Source organism: Siphateles boraxobius, unplaced genomic scaffold (assembly GCF_051911475.1).
Source record: "Siphateles boraxobius isolate OS27281-9 unplaced genomic scaffold, OSU_SipBor_1 77, whole genome shotgun sequence".
NCBI lineage: Eukaryota > Metazoa > Chordata > Actinopteri > Cypriniformes > Leuciscidae > Siphateles > Siphateles boraxobius.
This window is the reverse complement of record NW_027509205.1, coordinates 667,288-691,282: the sequence shown is the minus strand read 5'-3', so window position 1 is coordinate 691,282 and position 23,995 is coordinate 667,288. Positions and strand designations below refer to the sequence as shown.

The following is a 23,995-nucleotide window of genomic DNA, read 5'->3' as shown; positions in this document are numbered from 1 at the left end:
AGTGTTACAAACGCAGTTCACCGCTTTAAACAACAGGCACACAGTGTCTACACAGCTCGTTGAGATTCAGAATCTGACAGAATACGGTGTCATTCAATATATATTATACAATATAAATTGAGTTACTTTGACGGAATCTTCAGCTCAGCTCACAGTAGTTCAGTCACTAACGGACGAAGTTTGCAAACGCAGTTCACCGCTATAAACAACAGGCAGAGACAGTGTCAATCCGACATCATGTTGTTCGCAAACTTCCCACTGGATCTGGAGAGCTTGTTCGAGGTGTTCGCTGGGAGACAGCTGAACACAACTGTGGCTTGTGTGGACCACACAACAGGTAACGTTACTGAGTTATACACATCAGAACTGACACACACATAGACATAAATGGCAGGACTTGTGTGTGGCACAGCATTAGTCCTGTCACCCGTCCCGGTTTGTCCAGGATTGTCCTGGGAAATGTGCCTCTCCCGGGACACTGAATGTCCCGGTTTTCGAAAGGCTATGTGAATTTGTCCCGGTTTTCGAAAGTCTTCGTGAATATGTATGTTCAAACAGCGCGCGTGCACGCCAGAGAGGGAGAGAGCGAGAGACCTTGACAACTCTCCCTTTTTATAACTCTATTTTTACTTAAATAATACAAGCAAAATTATACTTGCAAGGATATGTACACAGAGGACATATTTAGCAGAGTGTGTTATTGTGCATGTTTAGGACTGCTGTGGACAGCTGACTCCTGAAGTGTGTGATATTCTTCATACTCTGTGTGTTGGTCAGTTCACAGCAGTGACAGAAATCAGTTTTCCCCAATACGTTTCAATTGATTTTTTACATTTTATGGACAGTTTTACCTTTATAAATGTAAACCTAATTTTAAGCATGCACCACCTTTTGTATGAATTTCATTCATTTAAACAAATTAAATTATAATAATAAGACACAAATAGGACTTTTACCAATAAATTTGCATCAACAAAATCTTTGCAATGGAGAGGAAACTCAGAATCTGCATCTGAAGTGGCATTTAAATGCATTTACACAGACTGTTTAATGACAAATGAAGAACCTGCAGTTATGCATAAATAATGTTTTGATGTTTTAAACATAAAACGTTGAATATTGATATTTGAAATGATGTAAAACATGAAAAGGTACTTTAAATGTAAGATTAAAACCGCCGGTATGAGGCAGCAAGTCACTGTTAATGAGTGAGTCATTGAGATTTAAACTGATTCTTCAAAAAGCTGATTCATTCAGTGAGGAAACGCCTCGCTGTGTTTCTCAGAGACTAATACAGCGCTGTGGCTTCGGTTTCAACTGCTTTAGTTGGCGAAATAGAGCTAAGACAGGCAATATGGTGTCTTAAATGTACTTCACTTAATATTAACTTCTTGTTTATTAAACTTGTATAAAATCAAAATCACATTTTGTTATCATGCTAATATCCGGGGAAAACTGCACTCTTTGTGTGATATTATATTAGATGAACTAGCCTATATTAAATGATATAAACCGACTACATCACGTAGTGTACACTCTATGGGTGTGTGAGGGATATACTTTGGTATTAAACAAGCTGGGTAAATTTTGCTTCACTTTGCTCAGAAACTTACAGAAAACCGCATCACTGGATGCACTGTATCCCAACATGCCGAATCTCTCATACCATCGATATTAACGATACAACGATATTACTGTGAATGGAAATCGGTGCACATTATATGACCTTGAAAGGTTTAACAAAAAAAGAAATACTAGTCTCATGCATTCTTCATTTCAGGACAAAGAGATGGAGAAAGTATTGGTTTGAGTCTGTAACCAACAAAGGGATATAACTCTAATATAATGAGCTCAACGTGATCATATTCTCTGATGATTTCTCCTGTGTTTTCAGGCTCTTCTCTGGATCTGATCATCCCTCTGGTTCTGGTTCTGGATCCTCTGTGTCTGGTCAACACTGGAATATTGTTATGGATTCTCTGTAAGAGCGGTCAAGGTCAGTCTCAAGGTAAAACTCCTTAAATACTTTACATGGAGAAACTCTCCATTTATACCGAGTTTAAAACCAGTAAATTTCTTTGACCTGTTTCCCTCTTTCTGGCACCACCTATAGGCTGCAATGAGACATGAGCAAAATAGATACTTGATGTGTATTTATTTATGCATTTATTTATTTATTTATTTATTATATCGGCAGCTTTGACATTCCATAGTGGAAAACATGTTGATTTAAGTGAAGAATATGTCGTTTTACATACTTGCTGTTATATACGGTTCAAAAAGGACAAACTTGTTGAACATTCAGTTCTACACAAACGCAACTGATGCGCACACACAAGACTAGATTGTTAATTAGATGGTTAGCATAAATGTACAATGTGAAACCGGTTTGATTTTGTAGTGCCAAACATTTTTAAATCACTGAATAAGAGACAGACATGTGCCAATTGTCTTTAGAGATTATTTATTCCCTTGCAAGGAAAGGTCAGCGGCGATCATACAGTCACACAGAGAAGGAGGGCATCCTTTCTTCCTTATAGTTCACTCCCTCTATGCCATCATGAACAACATGTCCCATAACTAACACATTGTTGATCTACTAGCCTTGAGTAAAGGCCCTTTCTCTCAGTCATACATTAGTCACACATTTCTTATTGTCCAGTCACGATTTCTAACATTCTATGAGCATCCATATTTTGTATTACAAACTTGAAAAGTATTAATTTTAGGTACATTTAGAGCAAATAAAAAATGTGCGATTAATCGCGAGTTAACTCATGACAATCATGCGATTAATCAAGATAAAAAATGTAATCGATTGACAGCCCTATTATTTATATTACACTTAGTGTAGTATTCAAGGTTAAAATGGAGAAAAGAGTTTTAAATTAGGTAAATTAGAGTCATTTTGTGGCCAGAAAAATAATTTCCATTTGTAATGCCATTGTTTACCCACTAGGAGCCTGTGTGGCATTAGTCTCGTTGCTCAAAAGAGTATTGCAGGTCATAACTGCTTATTTTTAGGTTTTGCATTTGAATAAATATTCAGACATGATCAAACACTAGATTTTTCAAATGATACATTTAAAAAAATTAATAATTTGTATCCTATTATATTTTAATGATACTCGTATAAGCACACAAAAGTGAATATTAATGAATGCAAGAAAATACTGAATTTAACCCAAGAAAAGTCATAAATAGTGCTAAAAAAGCAAACTGCATTCAACAAAACATGTTTTCCTTATATATGTTCCCCCCACCCAAAAAAAATAATCTCACTCCAACCTATACTTAAAAGTGGGCAACCCTGCATATAGTGTCCTATTATTGTAATTGGATTTATTGATCAGATTTAAGAATTTGAAATGAATGATGAAGCATGCATTTAATAAAGTTACAGGGGAAATGCCCTTTATAAAGGTAGAGAAGTGTATTCTGATAAGAGTGTTTTCCAACAGTGACAATGTTAGTGTGAAGCGTGTAAAGCCTCTGCTATCATCAGTAAATGATGGCCGTTTTACCACCTCCGCCTTCTTTTGAGCCAGGAAAAACCCTGCATGGCCTAACTACTCCTCTATGGCCTTTTATTAGGAGAACATTACTTAAGACGTTTCAAGATGAGGACCCGCCGAGACCACCTGTCATCATAACGTCGTAATATACATCATATACATAATTCACCTGTTGTATGGCTAAAAGTACCCAATTTTTCATATCAACATAAAAATAGTTTTGACTGCAAATGTCACGTCCATAATGCTGGATTTGTCCACCAACACCAATGCTGTATGTTTGACTTTAGTTATAAGTCGTAGTGTTCACAGCGGCTTCGAGATGTTGCTCGACTCCACCTCTGCTATTGTGCAGCCCTTCAGCATGGAGGATCGAGTAACACAGCAAGCCGCTTGCCAGCTTTATTTAAAGGCAAGAAGCTGCAGCAGAAAAGAGAAAAAAGAATATAAAAAATATGCAGAAAATAATTTAAATTAGATAAATAACAGAATTGATGTTTTTGGGTTAACTTACTCATATTGCTCCAACAGTGTCACTTACAAACCTTCTTAAAATAAATTAAAGTAAAAGTAAATGTAAATTTGATAAATAAAAAAATAACAGACGCATGGTAATATCTGTGAAAAATATTTTTGAGTAAATGGATATGAAGTTATTTAATGAGCTTCCTCAGTTCAGCTGTGTTCCCTTTCTTCAGGAGTGCTGAGCTCGTGGAGCTTCTCCTCTGTTGTAGAGGGTTTTGTTGTTGCTGCTGAAATCACAGATCAGATTCTTTCATCCATATTTGTTTACCATTGAGGCTGAGCTAGTTTCAGACAATTTTAGTGCTCCATGTACTAAGTGACGTCACCGATTAACAGCACATATGTTAATGTTGAATAATACATACGTTTATGTTAAATAAATGAGCTCACTTCCAAGCAAAAACCTTTACAAAACTATTAAAAACATCTAATCTACACATAAGATGTGATTAAAAGCCCAAACCTTCATAAACAAAAGCTCAAGCTATATAGTTAGCCGGCCTCTTCTGAAAACGGTTGAGATGCTAATGGATTTTTTCGAAGACAATAAACTATTTCTATAAAGTTAATATTCAACAGAAGCATGTCAATTACAAGCAAGAGAAGCGTCAAGGACATTTGTGTGTATCATTTGTGTGATTTAAGAGACTAAACTCACCTGAAAGCAGTGAAAACACCACGAGAGAGGGAGTTTTTCTACTTGTCAGTCGTTTCCATGGCAACTCTTGCGCCGCGCCAGTGTTTGAAGGCGTTTCAGACGTTCACGCGCATTAAAACACGTCAAGTCACGCACGCAGCATTTACAAACATAAAAAAACTAAAATTAGAACATTACAAGAATAAAAATCTCAATAATATTAAATCATGTAGGCTATTTAAAACTCATTTTGAAGTTCTATAAGCCCTTCATAGGTGCAAGATCCTGCACGTGATAGTGGGACAGTTGTGGCATCTTTATAATTTAATGTGCCTAATGCGCCATTTCTCAACCACAATCGGCCCAGCTCTACACAGCCAAAACCTAGCCAAATCTGGCAACCATTACTGGGCCAGAGCTGCCGAGTGAGCCGGACACTCAGCCGAGTGAGCCGACGCTCAGCCGCGAACGTATCCGCTGGATACCTGGGGCGGGACACGATTACTGGGGGACGTCTAAAAATCAACATGTATCTACTGTACCTAATACGCATCCAAATTGAATCAAGATCGGAATAAAACCACAAGAGCTAACAAGCTAATAAACCATTAAATTGAAATTGTAAAATTTGTATCAAGCAATAATAAAAGTAGTAGCCTATACCAATTATTGCACCATGCTGTGTCACTAAACTTAAAAAAGTATGTTTAGTTAGGCTACCAAATATTTTGACAATCACAATAGCTTACACTTATTGTTTGAGAGTCTCTAGTTATTACCACTCTGATTCATGTCCGTTTCAGCCTGATGTTTCTGATCATGTTAGTTTGAACTTTTCCTTAGGCAACATGCAGAAAGTAAACATCGTGCATGCAACGTTACCTGAGGGAATGGATAGCAGCAGCAGCGACGTGTTCGTGAACCCATACGAGTATTTACCTGAGGGAATGGATATCAGCAGCAGCGACGTGTTCGTGAACCTATACGATTATTTACCTGAGGGAATGGATAGCAGCAGCAGCGACGTGTTCGTGGACTCATACGAGTATTTACCTGAGGGAATGGATATCAGCAGCAGCGACGTGTTCGTGGACTCATACGATTATTTACCTGAGGGAATGGATAGCAGCAGCAGCGACGTGTTCGTGGACTCATACGAGTATTTACCTGAGGGAATGGATATCAGCATCAGCGACGTGTTCGTGGACTCATACGAGTATTTACCTGAGGGAATGGATATCAGCAGCAGCGACATGTTCGTGAACCCATACGATTATTTACCTGAGGGAATGGATAGCAGCAGCAGCGACGTGTTCGTGGACTCATACGAGTATTTACCTGAGGGAATGGATATCAGCAGCAGCGACGTGTTCGTGGACTCATACGAGTATTTACCTGAGGGAATGGATATCAGCAGCAGCGACGTGTTCGTGAACCCATACGATTATTTACCTGAGGGAATGGATAGCAGCAGCAGCGACGTGTTCGTGGACTCATACGAGTATTTACCTGAGGGTATGGATAGCAGCAGTGCTCAACCATCGACCAGCGCTGCTGTGTTATCGCAGGAGCATCCTCAAACTCGGGGACAGGAGCCGACTCCAGCCACAGATGCGCTTGAGACCGAGCCAATGGTGGATTACGCTCAACCATCGACCAGCGCTGCTGTGTTATCTGAGAGAAACCCCAGCAGCAGCCCAACAGATGGACCTGTGAAGATTAACCCAACAGGTAACTGTCTGAGGACATTAATACAAATCAAAACTCACATGTAGTGGTCGACCGATATATCGCCCGATATTTGGCATTTTAAAACATCGGCCGATAAGGTTTTCTGATTGGCCGATGTGTTGGAAGCGGGACTTTTATTTTGACGGGCGGCGCTGAGAACACAAGCGCGTGAGAAGAAAACGGCAGCGCCTGATCACACACTCACATTCTCCGTCTTCATTAGTTTACAATCTCTGTCAGTCATACCTTATACTTTTAGACAGAACTGGTAAACAAAGAAAGTACTTTCTCATCTGCCGTCAACATTCAGCAAATCCACATCTACATCATTTAATCAAATCTCTGAATATCAAATACACATTTAATTTCACAATTCAGTGATATATGCAATTTCGGATCCAGCTGTGATATCTTGTGAAGTGTGCATTTGTAGCCGATATAAACGTGTTCCTGCGAGTGACGGTCGGGCCGTGTGGAGCGAGTGAATGTGAACAGAAGATCAGCTTCACGGGAAACGCCATCTAAAAACTTGAAATCCTTCATTGTAAAATATGCTGTGCTATATCCAGTTGCCCACTGTGTCATATTCATATACTTTTCACTGTGTGCTGTATGTAAAATTAGCATTACCTTGCCTTTATTTGAAGAAATATGATTACCAGTGCGCACAAAATGACCAGATTACTGAGTGCCCTGTTACAGTGTTTACTTCCTTTTTATTCACATACTCATATATTTTTAAACAATTACTTTATTTGTGAAAAATACTATAATAGGATTGCAGATTCAAGAAGTTGCCATCTCAAGTATAAGGAATATGAACTTAAATGCAAAACCTCAATGCTAATTATTCACATGTGTCAATTTCAGCCTGTTTACTGATTTTATTAGTGATCTTCACACCGGTTGGTTCCTCGCCTGTTCTTCACAGGTGTGTTTAGTCATAAGCAGTTCAGTCTCATGCTTTTGTGTGTTTTTCAGGATCCTTTGACTCTTTTTATGAACTGGGAAAGAAACTGGCATCAAAATCCCATGGCATCGTCCATGAAGGAATTCGAAAATCAGATGACAAACAAGTATGTTGCTCTTTCTGGATACACCAAACTTTCTGCCTCTTGTTTCCTTCTGTCTTTCGAGTCCTGACATAAAAATCAGTGTTTACAGTTTTGATCAAAACATGTTTTAAAAAGATTGTAGATTGTCATCTAAACAACTAAAATGTATCAGTTCACTTACGCTTGCACATATTTTCTTTATTTTTTAGGTGATCATCAAATTTGTTAAGAAGCGCCGGTTTGATTTCCACGTAAGTTGACACGATTTTATTCTTGAAAAATTACTATTAAGAACTATTTATTAAATTCTTATTCGGTAATTGATAATTCTGCATGTAGACAGCATAAGATAAAACTGAAATAGACAATCAAAGCCTTGAAGCATCAGTTGTATTGTACATGTACAGTTGGTTGTTTTCTTCTTGAATGTCACTCACTCTTTAGTGAGGAGGTTTGAGGTTAGGAGTCAACTAACCTTTTGTCAATCTCTTCTTTTAGATTGGCCATTCCGAACCTTTGTGTCGAGAGGCAGCTATAATGCGGATAATGAAACACAGCGACCATGTCGTGAAGTTATACGACTGGTTTGACATGGAAGATGACAACATCTTAGTTATGGAGCATCCAGGTACCAGCATCACCTTGTGGGATTTCATCAGAGAAAACGGAGGTCGTCTGACTGAAGCGGTGGCAAAAGACATCATGCAGGAACTCATCGCTGCGTTTCGGCTCTGCAGTGAACGGGGTGTTTATTATAAAGACATAAGCCTGAGAAAAGTACTCATCGACCCTGACACCATGCAGATCAAGATAACCGGCTTTTACAGAGCACTGACCATCATCGAAAGACGTGAGTTTGCTTTCTGAGCACAAATTACTGATTTATTATCCACAGGATATGGAAATAAGGGCGTTTTAAAGTTTTTTAACACTGAAAACGTATTGCTTACAGAAACAGCCAAATTGAAGTCAGTAGCAGAGAGGAGAATTCAGGCTTTAATGGCAACAAATGAAGGCTTATACAGAGTGCTGAAGGGGATGGTCGAAGCAAAATCTCTGAAACTCTGGTTTGGTTGGAAAAATGCACCCTTGTCCAAAGGTGAGACCAAAAACAAGAACGAAATGGAAATAGCATTGCTTGAAAACATGTCAAGCTCTTACACAAGTGACAGTAAAGTTACCTTGATGACAAATAAGCAAAGTGTAAAACACAGCGGACTGACAGTGAAGTTTAGCACTGAATAAATGTTCATGGGCATCCAGAGAATGCCATAGTAACAGCAACAAATGCAGTGTATTTGATATTAACATTACCTTACTTACACAAACGACATATCTCAAAATCAAACCGGACTAATCAGCTCTCTTCTGAAAACTTTTCCAGAATGCCAGGATCTACTTCGGAAACTTCGTGACAGAGAGTCAGAGATCACCTTACAGAACATGTTGGATCATGACTGGTTTAAGAAAACACCAGGCACAGATGCACTCGAGTCAGACGGTGAGTCTCTAGTTATTACCACTCTGATTCATGTCCGCTTCGGCCTGATGTTTCTGATGCTGTTTTAAATTTTTCCTTAGACAACATGCAGTTTTGATCAGTTAGATTAGTTGATTAAGTTAGTTTTGATTGATTCACTTCCGTCAGAACGATCATTAGTTATTGACTTTAGGGGCCGCTCAGACTAAATCGTTTTAACAGGAAACTCTTAGTTCTCTCTACGCAAACTTTAAACGCGAACCTGTGATAGACGCTGATGGCGTTCACATGCGCATTAAGAATTACATACCTGCAAACTAGTCGCTTTTCGGCAAAAATCGCCATTTTGAATGGGAAAATGTCATCCGCGTGAATCGTGTAGATCCGAAGAGTTTTTATTTGGGGGGGGGGGGGGGGGGGGAGGGGGGGGGGGGGTGTTGGCTGGTGTTGGTGTTTTCAGTAAATGCGTTTACTGAAAAATTGTTTATTAATTTCCCATAAACGTGAGTTTCAAAAACCAACTGCGGTCTTCTTCACAAAGAAGTCTTCTTCACTTGGTCATTTGGCCAATCACAGTCAAGATAACGGCAGCGTCGTCTTTGAAAAGCCCCTGGCTGCAGCTTTCCCATGGTTTGAGAAATTCTCTGGTGCTACTTTGGACAGACATTAGTTTTGAGTTAAGTGTTGTTATCTGCCAACAATATAATTGTTTTCTCTAACTTCGTTGTTAGTTAACATGTTTAACACTAACGTTATAATGGAAAGTAAGCTTGTCGGCTAGTCAGCTAACCTCAGATCAGCAAATTGTGTTGTTAGCCTAACGTTACAATGTTAGTTTAATGTGAAGGATTTTGGCAAGGCTATCTCCTCCACTGCATTACAGTGTCAATTTCGTTTGATGAATAATTTTCGTCATTATTTTCATCAAAGACATTTTTCACAGACGAAAACGAGACGATAACTAAATTATAAAAACTAGTTTTGAATGACAAAAAATATGACGCAAATCTATTGACATTTTCGTCAACGAATAAAAACTAGACGAAACTGTTAGATAGTGACGATTTTGGAAGCGTTCCAGTCAGAACTGATGACCTGCGTTTGTGGTAGATGCGCACATTTGTGCTTTAATGTGCTGATCTACCCAGCAGGACACGAGTTGGTCTCATCTTTCTGCGCGCACACACCCGACCCGAAGCGTGCAGCCATAGACACTTATACAGCACGCGAGGACTGAATTGAGCTCTGTTTCGTTTACGACAAATGCATAAAATGTGTCACCTTTTTCAGACCTTCTGAGTTTGCAGGTATGGAATTAAGTCTATAGTTATGTGCGTTTGAATATATGTGCGCAGGTTTGTAATTCCCTATAACCAAGCCTTAAAAAACTACTTGTCTGGCCTTAAAATCTTGATACTGAATTTCATAACTTAGGGGTAGTTACCCGAACCGAATTTCCCACAAGGCTTTATCTGTAGAGTGGTATAGGGATCCTCCATAGGGAGAGGCTAGTTGGCACTTCAGCACTGCATTGTCATCGGGTCCAGGCGCTGGTCCTTCGTCAGATCTGGAAACGGCCTGGATCCGGCAGGCTGCGGGAAAACCTCGGGATAAACAAAGACACTAATATTAGCGTAGACGCCATCCTTCTTATGATGTAACGAGTACATCAGGATTTAAAGGGGTGGTTAACTGCTTTTTTTCTTTGCATGACTGTGTTTATGGGGTGCAATATAACATGTCTTAGTGTTTTTTTTTTTTTTTAAGTCTTATTTTTCATAAATTTCACATTTATTGTAAGCCGCTTTCTCCTCTGTCATTTGAACGACCGGTTGATTCCTGATTCTATGAAACCACTCCCTCAGAAACAGGCAATGGGCTCAGATTGGTTAGTTGGGCCGGTGTGTTGTAATTGGCTAAACTGCGTAGCGCACGTTGTCCGGAAACTTCACGCCCATTACCTTTACAGGCGAAAGCTGCATGTGCTCCGGTCAAATGTAAATAATGGTGTTAATACTGCGTATCAGCTTGAGCCAGAATCAGACCCAGAAAGCGGCAATGAAGAGAGTCAAGCAGAACCTCCCCAAACACGGCTCTTAAAAAACGTTTCTGAATGGTACATTTGTGTATTATTATTATTATTCTATTCTACTATTATTATTATATAAGAATTTCGATATGCTGTTACTTGAAAATGCTACTGCTGCTTGTTAGCTTTAGAGATACGGTTTTCTCCTGATTTAAATGTTTAATATAACTGAATAAATGACTGAGTAATACCGTTTTTTAAAGTTATTGTTTTGTCGATATAATGAACAACCGTTTATCTATTCACAAAACTTAGTTTACTCAGTGTATCGTTTTCTTTAGGTGTACATGTGGCAACTGTGTTAAAATGCCAACAGAACGTGAACACATCTGATAACAGCAGCTGAAGTTTGCTGTTGCGATTGCATATAATTTTTTGAACTTTATACACGTTTGTCTTATACACACAAAATAGCAAAGAACTAACTAGCTACAAACAGCGTTGGCATTGGTTTACGTTCTTGATCAAATCGAAAAATTACGTTATAAAGTATACATGGAAAATACATTTACAAAATTAGTACATAATTACAAATTCAGGTACAAAATGTTTGTACATGTTTGTCATAGACACACGAAATAGCATAACTAAGTGGCTACTAAAGCCAGTGCTGGAATTTGTTTACGTCCTTGATAAAAACTAAAGCATTACGTCTAAAATTATATATGCAAATACATTTAAAATTATTAAGTCTTACTTACTGGTTGTGGCCCAACACCTGCTGCCTCTGGTTTTAAAGTTGGAACTGCTTCATGTTTTAGTAACAGTTTGTTGTTGAATCCGACATTGAATTTGTGGAGATTCTGGAAGCTGTCTTCTGTAAAATGCGCAGCACAGAGAGCTAAATTACGATTGTACAACATAATTTGTAGCCATTGTTGACGAACAACAGCGTCCGTAGGAATCCCGAACACAGAAGACCTGACAGCTGGGTGAAAATAACACACTTTCGATGGCATGGCTACTGCTCTCCACTATAACTCTTCCTCTTCCACAAAGCCGCAGAAATATGGCCATGCCCCCTTTTTTGAATATTGCGGAGGAATATCAGTGCCAGTTCTGTTACATTCACATCAAATGTTAAGGCAGAGGTAGAGTTACACTCACGGGACACTGCCATTCACAAAAGTTCATTATTTGCATGTGATTGAAAGCCTTGCCGGCTAAACATTTCATTCACATACACCCGAAGCTCACAGGCACTAAAAGCCTGTCAAACAGCGCCTTGATACTGGACTAAGTTATCTTTCTAACATGAACTTCAGTGCTAAACCTGCTAATTATTCACGTGGACATCTGGACAGTTTTACATTAATCATTCAGCTGTAATCTGTGCTAATAAATGTTTCTAATCAATATTCTTTGCTTTCTGAAAAACACACTAAAGGGAGGGAAGGCCGTCCTCGTTTGGCTGCTGTAAAGCGTGGCTTCCAGTCCTTTATAAGGAAAGTGTGTCCCTGTGTGCCTGAGCCTTCGCAGGAGCGTCCACAAACTCGCGGACAGGAGCCGAGGCCAGCCGAGCCCACAGACCGTGAGTCTCCAGTCATCATGCAGTGCTGTAGTCTAGAGTAAACTGAGATTTCTGCACCCCTAGTTCTAGAGACAATCCAATATAGCAACAAGCCGCTGCTGCTATAGTTACATTAATGAGAACATATATGCTACTTTTGCTTACAGTAGAGGCATCACGTACCCCTGGATTCATGTCCATTTCAATCTGTTGTTCTGGTTTTGTTTGTAATCTCCACTCTTATACTGGCTCCTGATCTGCACTGGTGTGTTCAGTCTCATGCTGTATGTTAACACTTTTTTGCTGTGTGTTTTTCAGTGACCTTAATGTTTCCTCATGAACCGACACTGCCATGTGAATACTTTCGGTGTCTTTTTGAAGTGGGAAAGAAAGTGGGATATGATGATCGTGTCCATGAAGGAATTAGAAGATCGGACGGCCAGAAAGTATGTTGCTCTTTCTCCAAAAACAAATGTTTTGTCTCTTGTTTCCTTCTGTGAACTTTGAGTCTTGCCATAAACATCAGTGTTGACAGTTTTGATCAAAAAGTGTTTAAAAAATATAGACTGTAGATAATCATGTGCAAGTTTAACTTACGTTTGAAAAAATTGTCTTATTTTTTAGGTTGACATCAAATTTGTTGAGAGATGCAGACTTTGGGAAACATCGGTAAGTTGACAAGACTTTATTCTTCATGAAATTCTCTAGAAAGAATTGGTTTGTTAAATTCGGTAATATAGATAGTATGAGATATCACTGAATTACACAGCCAAAGCCTAGAAGCATCGGTTGTAGAGTTCATGTAAAGTTGTTTTTTTTCATTAGCTGGGTTTCCATCCAAACGTGAAGCAAATCTTTTTCAAATGAGCATCATTAAATGTGAGCAAATGTTTGACTATTCCTTTTAACTCTAATGAAAATAGAGTCAAAGTCAGTTAGAATTATCAAATGTAACAATGTATTAAGTCAGGTATATGTATCATGCCAATTACATAATCAATCCAAAGATAATCGATACAAAACATCAAATGCTCTGGAATAAAGAGAAGAGATCCAAACCCAGCATTTTAAAAGATACATGAGTCTGAGAGTCTCGGACACTCTCAGCCTCACGGCTGATCTGAAGTACAGAAAGGCCCAGAATCCCTCACTGCGGTCCATTAAATAGCCAGAACCTCTTTCACATGGAAACAATGGTAATTTGCATTCACACCTTTTGGGGGTAGGATCATCTTCCTTTGTGTGCCAGTTATCTCTAAACTCTTAAAAACCATATTACCTTTTGTTTTACTTATTTGGAAATGAGACATTTGTTCCCGTCACACTGAGACATTGATTCGAATGATACTGTGATGTGCTTACAATGGTTTTATTTTGAATAGTTCAATATAAATCAAATTCATTTGGCAAATGCGTTTCCATCTCCCAATATTTGCATTAATCCTTTTTCGCACAAGTCAAAAACCACCTCAAGTGAGTGTGTGTGAACTTTTTTACGACTTAAGGGATTTTTTCCTCATTTGCCGTTTTCATCACGTTTCTGATGCGAGACTTTAAAATGTGCATAAAAACAGGGAGATGGAAACATGGCTAATGCTTTCATCTTTCATTTCCCTCACTCTTTAATTAGGAAATATGAATTTAGCCAATGTTTTGTCAATCTCTTTTCTTTAGCCTGAGTTTGTCAAGGAGGGCACTACATTGCTGAAACTGCAAAAGCCTCCAACTTGTGACCATTTCATACGGCTATATGAGCGTTTCTTCTTGAAAGACCAAACCGTCCTGGTAATGGAACATCTTCCTGCCTATGTGACCTTGAGGGAGTTCATCAGAGGAAACGGAGGGTGCCTGACTGACGAGACAGCGAACCGCATCATGAGCCAAATCTATGTTGCACTGCTTCACTGCGTGGATAATGATCTTTTTTACCCATTACTCAAGAGATTTATACTGATCAACCCAAAAACCCTGCATATAAAATATGCACATGTTGCCGAAAAAGAAATCAATAGTGAGTTGACTTTTTGAACACAGATCACTGATGACTGGTGATGTTTTACTAAACACTGGAAATGTATTGCTTGCAGGAATTCTTAAAGAAACTGAAAAAGAAACTGAAGAAGAAACGTTTGGGGAATTGGCCTACGAATTCGCCGCTTTATGGTTTATGGACATCAACAACAACAAAGACCCATTCTGGGGTAAGATCCATAACAAGAACAAAGTGGAACTAATGAATGTTAGCAGTGATTAAATGTTCATGTCATAGTAACAGCAACAAATGCTTTGTATGTCATGGTAACATTCACCTTACGTGTACACGCCTATTACAGAAAGGCCAAACGTGATTAATCCGCTCTCTTCACAGTCATTTCCCCAGAACTTCTGCCTGATGCAAAATACTACTTGACTACAGAGAACATGGCAGATCATCCCTTGTTTGCAGATTTGGATGGAGAATGAAGAAGAGAGAAGCCAAAAAAGTAAGAAAAATACATTTTTTTGTTTTGTTTAATCAAGTCAGGTCTTTAAATCAAAAAGACATTATTTGAGAGGGAACAGACTCGGACCTGCCAACTTGTTCGCATTTTGACCTCAAAGTACGCTGGTACGATTTGTCACTCTAAACTACGCAAAAGCCTGTTGCACGCGCTGTCCTCAAATCAAGCAACAGCAGAAGAAGAAGAAGAGTTCGGCCGATCACAGCGCTGGCTCATTCCCCAAATAGCAAGCCAGGATGATTGACAGATGCGTAAGGCTTATGATAGAAAAGAGACAGCGACACAGAATCCCACTCGATTCCCCCTTTTACTCCCGCCGTGTGACGGGTTTCTTCAGTCGTCTCGGTGCGTCCGGCTCCTCACGCTAAACAGGCTGGGGAGATGTTGAAATGTTGAGTTGAGTTAACTTAATCGCTATGGCTTTATGATAGTGCTCTGACTTGTGGATGACTGACAACTGCGAGTCTGGAGAAACAAGCATTTATTTATTCATTCTCAGTGTTGAGAAATGTAGCATGAAGAATGTGTAATGTTCTTGTGTTAAAAATAACTAAAGTACCTAATTATGTTACGTATTCATTCAGTATGAAAACTAGCGTGTTAATTACTTATGGATTTAAAAGTACTGTTGTCTCAGTGCTGCGCGAGCTCTCTCACAAACGCAACACAGAGAGAAGACAGGCTACTATATATGGCGTTATTTTCCTGTCAAAGGTCGAGAGCGCATTATTGTACCGTGAATCTCTCTCCTCGCGCGCGGAATGTACTGTGCCGAGCGCGAATCTCTCTGCTCGCGCGCGGGAACATTGGGCGCGCTCTCAGATACACTGCTCTTGTAAGAATTTTCTCTGGGCTCGCTCAGAGAATATGCCTGCACTTAAAACGTGTTCAGTGCAATCGCGAATCTCTCCTCTTCGCTTAAAGAATATGGAGGACCAACCCTGCAGAAATTAAAAATGAATAAAATAATAGAAATTAATAAATAAACAAATAAATATATTTGTTTATATTTTTTCAAAATTATATTATATTTTTTCCCCCAAAACATTTTTTAATAGATGAAATTACTGTCACACAACAGCCAGTTCTTCAGTCGAGCAGTTTTAATGATTCTTAATATTTTAAACAATATTTAATTGTGTTACTGTGGCGAGCAGGAAGAGGCGGAGATGAGCACCAGTCTCGAGTGTGTCACGGAGGAGCTACGGGAGCATTAAAGCAGGAGCGACGACAGTGAAGAACAGGAGAGGACCAGGCCTGGACATTCACATTACACTGAATCATTTAGCAGACGCTATGGTGGACACCCAGCTGAATGGAGAGGTTGTGATGAAGTGCTGGGTTGTCGGGGGAGCGGAGGAGTCTCCACCGGGGGCCGGAGCTGCTGCCGTCCGCTTGATGGGGAGGAGCAGTGAATGAGGAGCCCGGAGAAGCCGTCGCTGTCCCGCAGGAGTGTCGAGCGTCACAGGCGAGGAGCGTGTGTGTGAGAGCAGGTCAGTCCAGCAATCATCACAGTTTATGCAAACACAGTAGTGAGATACAGGTTACAAACGCAGTCTATAGACACAGTAGTGAGATACAGTTTACAAACGCAGTCTATAGACACAGTAGTGAGATACAGGTTAGAAACGCAGTCTATAGACACAGTAGTGAGATACAGTTTACAAACGCAGTCTATAGACACAGTAGTGAGATACAGTTTACAAACGCAGTCTATAGACACAGTAGTGAGATACAGTTTACAAACGCAGTCTATAGACACAGTAGTGAGATACAGTTTACAAACGCAGTCTATAGACACAGTAGTGAGATACAGGTTACAAACGCAGTCTATAGACACAGTAGTGAGATACAGTTTACAAACGCAGTCTATAGACACAGTAGTGAGATACAGGTTACAAACGCAGTCTATAGACACAGTAGTGAGATACAGGTTACAAACGCAGTCTATAGACACAGTAGTGAGATACAGGTTACAAACGCAGTCTATAGACACAGTAGTGAGATACAGTTTACAAACGCAGTCTATAGACACAGTAGTGAGATACAGTTTACAAACGCAGTCTATAGACACAGTAGTGAGATACAAGTTACAAACGCAGTCTATAGACACAGTAGTGAGATACAGGTTACAAACGCAGTCTATAGACACAGTAGTGAGATACAGTTTACAAACGCAGTCTATAGACACAGTAGTGAGATACAAGTTACAAACGCAGTCTATAGACACAGTAGTGAGATACAGGTTACAAACGCAGTCTATAGACACAGTAGTGAGATACAGGTTACAAACGCAGTCTATAGACACAGTAGTGAGATACAGTTTACAAACGCAGTCTATCCAGTTGTTAAGTCGTGACGTAACCACTCTCCAATACTACTGTTTCCGGGTCCAAAGGCCGGGTCCTCTCTACCTACTTTCGACTTTCCCTTGTGTTTTTAACCATGCCGCAGTGCTGTGTCCCGTGTTGTTTAAACAGATCAGAGTTAGTCTTGGTTCTGGCTGACCACGGGCACTTGACTTCAATTGCGCTATTTATAATAATACTTATGTAGCTAATGTTAACCCGGGGCTGTCAGATCATACTACTAAATTGACTAGCCTAATTTCACTAACGTTAACCCTCTAAAACCTGGCTGTCACATATTTACCTTCTCATCTTCGTATACTTTTTTTATGTGGACTAGCGGAGCGCTTGGACCCGGAAGACGCTAAACGTCACGCGTGACGTCAGACTTAACAACCGGATAGACACAGTAGTGAGATACAGTTTACAAACGCAGTCTGTAGACACAGTAGTGAGATACAGTTTACAAACGCAGTCTATAGACATAGTAGTGAGATACAGGTTACAAACGCAGTCTATAGACACAGTAGTGAGATACAGTTTACAAACGCAGTCTATAGACACAGTAGTGAGATACAGTTTACAAACGCAGTCTATAGACACAGTAGTGAGATACAGGTTACAAACGCAGTCTATAGACACAGTAGTGAGATACAGGTTACAAACGCAGTCTATAGACACAGTAGTGAGATACAGGTTACAAACGCAGTCTATAGACACAGTAGTGAGATACAAGTTACAAACGCAGTCTATAGACACAGTAGTGAGATACAGTTTACAAACGCAGTCTATAGACACAGTAGTGAGATACAGGTTACAAACACAGTCTATAGACACAGTAGTGAGATACAGTTTACAAACGCAGTCCATAGACACAGTAGTGAGATACAGGTTACAAACGAAGTCTATAGACACAGTAGTGAGATACAGGTTACAAACACAGTCTATAGATACAGTAGTAAGATACAGGTTACAAACGCAGTCTATAGACACAGTAGTGAGATACAGGTTACAAACACAGTCTATAGATACAGTAGTAAGATACAGGTTACAAACGCAGTCTATAGACACAGTAGTGAGATACAGGTTACAAACACAGTCTATAGATACAGTAGTAAGATACAGGTTACAAACGCAGTCTATAGACACAGTAGTGAGATACAGGTTACAAACGCAGTCTATAGACAGTAGTGAGATACAGGTTACAAACGCAGTCTCGAGATTCACACAATAGGCAACATGGAGCCATTGTTGGATTACGCTCAGCCCAGCTGTAACCCAACAGATGCTGTCTGAGGACAATAATACAAGCCAAAACTCACATGTATGCAGAAATAACAGTGGGATACGATTACTGGGGGACTTCACACTCAACTCAAGCTTGCTAACAGTATGAATGAGAACGTAAGAATGCAGATTTGTCATTTTAACTGAAATTAGACTGGTGTTGCTTAAGACATTGTCGGTCAGTGTTTCTGTAAAAAAAAAAAAGAAGAACACTGATAGGATAGCGATTTTAGGACAAGTGGAAAAGAAAATTAGTTGTCCCACTGGACAAGTTAAATTTCAAACAAAATAAAATGGCATGTTACTTCACGTTATGCGTCACTCATTACGTCGATTTTACAGATTTCATTTTACCGATTTGAAACAAACACATTTTTTCCCCCCACAATCAGTCGAACCAGCGTCCAGCTCAGAATGCTTTGATTGGCCAATCAGGAGTTTAAACATTTTTACCTGACTCAAGAACAGTGGTGGAGATTGATGTTTCTTCAGGCTCCGCAGCCCGGCCAAGCGCAAGGAAAAGCTCCAAAAACAAGTCAACTTACACCAACAGCACCATACGAATTAAAACGGGAACGAAAATTTGTAACCAAATGGAAAGATGAATTCGACTGGGATATTTATGAAGACGGAGTTATGCTCTGTGGCGTCTGTCGGGGGCAACCCAACCTGGCTGACAAGCTAAGTGACGTTAGCTAGCTAGCCGTGTACTGTAAACAACCATTAACAGTTGTATTAGGGCTGCACGACATTGGTAAAAAATGATACAGTATATGTAACGTTAAGGGATAATGTAGAGCTTCGCTTCGCGTCGGGGTCATAATCAGCCTGAAGGGGTTGTATTCGCAATAACAAGCGCCTCGCTCTACATTATCCCGCTTATTACATGGCTACCTACCAAATAAATCAATAATTTTACACAAAATATTGATTTAAAAAGGAGTTTATTGATTTAAAAACGATTGTATTGCTTCCGCTAAAGAAAATAGTCCGTTCCGTCTCTACGGTTAGAATCCATGGCAACACTCTGTTTTTCATGGCAACGGTGTGTTAAGTTAGCAGCGGTCTGTTATCAAGAAATAACAGACCACATTCTACATTAGAATTCAACCAAGCCATGTAATAATGCATTATAAAAACAATTTCACCAGATGACTTGAATAGCTCTATTTGGAAAGAATGAATCATTCTAGAATGACTGGGGTGGTTTTGTCATGGAGTAAATCCGCATATAAACTAATATTAATAGAATGTTAAATAATCAGTTAACTAGACTTTAATAAATGGAACCTTATTGTAAAGTGTTTCCGATTCCGATGTCTCTTGAGTTCAGTGTTGGACAGATCAGTTGTTTTAACCATTCATTAAAGTGAGTCGGTTTAAAGGAGTCATTAACGTTAGTTCGTGAATCAGACGTTAACGGACCACGGCACACGTTTTGTGATTATACAGGCAGTTTAGGACATCGCACAAGATTTGTGTCAACACGGAAAACATTTCATCACTGGATAGATTTTTTTTGTTTATTGAAACTGTGGTTTATGTCATCTGAATGTGTGAAACGCTTTTCAGAAGATAAGGCAACGTTATTTTAGCACAATTGACAACCAGTGGTAGTTCAGAAAAAAAAAAACTTCGGTCTTCCGACCTTTTGCCATCGTGTATTCTCCAAGATATTCAGTCAACTCAATTCATTAATATGCGCGAGGGAGGGAGAGAGAGCAAGACAGTTTGAAGACGGTGAGAGTGCACGCGCGCGACCGGGGCTTTCACTCTCTCTGCTCGTTATCTCAGTTAAACAAGCGCAGCAGTCAGTCATCTACACTCATCTACATCACTCACCGGTCAAATAAGGCGATGGCGGGACAAAAATACGGGTTAGAAAGGCTGACAGAAAACAGTGCGCAAGTTCCAGTTTTCTTGCGCTTGATGTTTAAACTGACAGGACTTGCAAATTGATTACCCGGACAAGAGACTTTTGTGCATGGACAAGTGAAACATAAATTTACTTGTCCGAAGTGCCTTAAAAAGTTAATGCCGAGCCCTGGATAATAATACTACTACGAATTCTGCTACTAATAAGAATATAAACCGCACTAAGCATTGATGAGCTGCCGGGTTCGTGAATATTAATCACTGCATTCGCTCAAACTGATTTGCTGAAATCAAAACGATGAGATTGCCGTTTGCGCATTAGTTTCTTGCTCATAAAGGCTTAATAGTTGAAATGAACTACATTATTTTTACAGGACAGTACAAATAATATCGTTCACATGTAGCACATCAATGGACTACTTGCACAACTACTTCCGCGTTCTAGTTAGTGCATATCGGGAGTTCAGCGCACCTCCACACATGCAGATTATTATCAGTTTAATTGCTGCCATTGATTAAAACAGTGAATAATGATCTCTGTGTTAATTATCTTGAGCCTGCTGAAATGTTCCTACAAATATATTTTCTTTCCAACTGTGCATTCTGAATAATAAATTTATTCAGTTTAAAAAATTTAAATTAAAAAAATATAAATTTGAAAAATATTTATCCACTAAGCTGCGGCAGTCCTATATGCTCGTCTTGTCATGAACAGTTTTTTTCTATTTCTGACATGTCATACCTGTTGGGTTTACATTTTTAAATGAAATTGAGTATTAAAAGGATTGCTTGTGTGCGCTGGTGTTTAATCCAGTCTTTTAAAATGGGGTGCCGAGGTGCCTGTAACCATGTTAAATAGGCTAGGCTATTTAATCAATAACGCACACAGCGTAGAGGAGAATGACACTTAACTACTTGGAATATTATTGCATTTTGAGCATAAACATGTAAATAGTGAAAAGATTGACATTGAAAAATGACACAGAATGGTTAAAATATTTAATCCCAATAAACAAATATTGGTGGTTCGCACTGATGTTATTCCTCTGTTCTCACACACTTCAGCGTCGCGGTCGCTAGTTTAGACGAACACTGACATCTCATTGATCACAGTACATTGAAAGTAAACATAACCAGAAATAAGTGAGGCGTACTATATCATTCAAATATTATAAAGTTGTTGTTGTAATTTGTGTCCAGGTGCAGGTCCACCATCTGATCTGGATACGGCCGGGATCCGGCTGACTTCAGCAACAGGGAAGGGACTGCTTGACACTTCAGGACTGCTGTGTTGTCATGTCCAGGCGCAAGATCTTCATCAGATCTGGATCCGGCGGACTGCGGCAAACCGCGGATAATCAGAGAGAGTAGTATTAGCGTAGACGCCATCCTTCTTACGATGTAACGAGTAGATCAGGATTTATGGGGAGTGTTCCCGGTTCCGGCTGACCTAAACTATGCAGCCTAACATTGAATTATACACACACACACTCATTCATTCAATCTCTCACACACACACACACACACACACACACACACACACACACACACACACACACACACACACACACACACACACACACACACACAGTCACACTCAATCTCACAGACACACACTCACTCAATATCTCTCACTCACACATACACACACACACTATATCACTCTCTCTCTCACACACACACACACACACTCAATCTCTCTCACACACACTCCCTCACTCTCTCTCTCACACACACACACTCAATCTCTCTCAAACACACACACACACGCACACACTCACTCACTCAGTTCACGAACAGGCGAACACGCGCACGCACACATCATTTTTAAAGTAAAATTGAAAATTGAGGAGGCAGTGCATGTAATGCGTCGAGATATCGAATTGAACTGAATCGATGACATGATAATTGTAATCGAACCGAGCAGTGAGACCAGTGTAGGTTCACACCCCTAATACTCTGCTGTGTCAGCGAGTTAATAATAATTAACAAACAAATTTATTAAAAAAAGTTATAAGTTCAAAAAGTTAATACAAACAAACAAATTTGTACTTTTTCCCTCACCCAATGAGAATCGATTAGAGAATCGATAAGGAATCGAATCGTTAAGCAATATCAATAATGGAATCGGAATCGTTAAATTCTTATCAATTCCCATCCCTAGTAGCTTCGTATATCTTTCCGTTTTGAATCATTATTTACTATCATTCTCTGTTGTTTATATTGCTAAAATATAACTTACTCAACATCACATATTAACCCGACATCACTAGCTTCAATCTAAATCGTTACTAGTACAACACGCTAGTAATTCGCTAGCCTGTTGGCGTGCCATCCTTGCGCTCTTTATTTGTTTATTTATTTATTTATTTATTTCGCTCATGCCTTTTACAAATCCATCAAAACTGTGGTAAGTAGAATCAGTCAACAAACACGGTAAGTCATGTCTTCTTCTCCTCTTATTGTCACTTGCACTTCATGTAACATGTATAGTATAGCCTTCTCCGTCTGCATAGGATTTACATGTGATAAATGCAGGGAGATAGTCAGGCTGACGGAGAAGATTTCAGAACTAGATACACGCATCCAAACTTAATTGAGGATTGTAAGAGTGCAAGGGCTTTAGATACTGCTTTGGATGTGATTAGCTTAGAGAACACTGTACATTGTTCGGTTCCGGCTGAAGTAGAGCCAGTGCAGCAGGGCAATTAGGTGACGGTGAGCCGCTGTAGTTGCGTGACAAAACACCGCTCTTCCGTTCCGATTACAACATCAAACAGATTCTCCCCTCTCAGTGAAACACCCACTGAGAATCCTGTTGAAAGTGCCCTAGTTATTGGCGATTCTATTACACGGAACGTGAAAATAGAGACACCAGCCACCATAGTCACATGTTTGCCGGGAGCCAGAGCGCTTGACATCAAAGCAAATTTAAAAGTGCTGACTAATGCTAAACGTAAATTCTCTAAGATTATTATTCACGTCGGCACTGATGATGTTCGACTTCGTCAGTCGGAGTAGGGGTGGGCGATATAGCCTCAAAATTCTATCACGATATTTCAAGAATATTTGCGATAATGATATTTATGACGATATAGACATTTTTGTTGTTGTTGAAAATTTTCTTATTATGTTTATCTCGCCTAAATGTTTGCTTACGCATTGCGTTTTTACAATGTGGTAATTTTGTTGTTAAGAGTTTACACAACACAAGGAAGCTTGATTTCAATCTTTGAATTAAATGTTAAATGTGTGTAGGTCTAACACCAGTATTCAGAAATACTACAGAAACATAATAAAGTAATCAAATGTAAAATAGCACATAGTCTTTTAGTTCTGTTTCCTGATTAAATTAAATACATAGGCTAATAATTCTCATTCATTACAATTAAAGCTATCTTTTGTTGTTTTGACGACAGCATTAATGACAGACGCATAGCCT

The 23,995-nt window shown here is 39.4% G+C and overlaps 1 protein-coding gene across 1 annotated transcript; it reads left to right on the top strand.

Moving 5' to 3' along the window:
* The first annotated feature begins 237 nt into the window (after positions 1–237).
* On the top strand, positions 238–16,260 carry LOC143726051 (uncharacterized). The gene is made up of 12 exons (XM_077219037.1): positions 238–337; positions 1,895–2,008; positions 5,521–6,408; positions 7,390–7,484; positions 7,673–7,714; positions 7,962–8,313; positions 8,416–8,562; positions 8,848–8,964; positions 12,861–12,988; positions 13,167–13,211; positions 14,217–14,327; positions 16,201–16,260. Exons 1-12 carry the CDS (start codon positions 238–240, stop codon positions 16,258–16,260), a joined length of 2,199 nt encoding a protein of 732 aa, XP_077075152.1.
* The last annotated feature ends 7,735 nt before the right edge of the window (positions 16,261–23,995 follow it).

Coding starts and splice junctions, on each gene's coding strand:
- LOC143726051 (XM_077219037.1), top strand. CDS start 238: ATGTTGTTCGCAAACTTCCCACTGGATCTGGAGAGCTTGTTCGAGGTG. Junction 6,409..7,389: donor TGTGAAGATTAACCCAACAG/GTAACTGTCTGA, acceptor TGTGTTTTTCAG/GATCCTTTGACTCTTTTTAT. Junction 12,989..13,166: donor GAAGATCGGACGGCCAGAAA/GTATGTTGCTCT, acceptor CTTATTTTTTAG/GTTGACATCAAATTTGTTGA.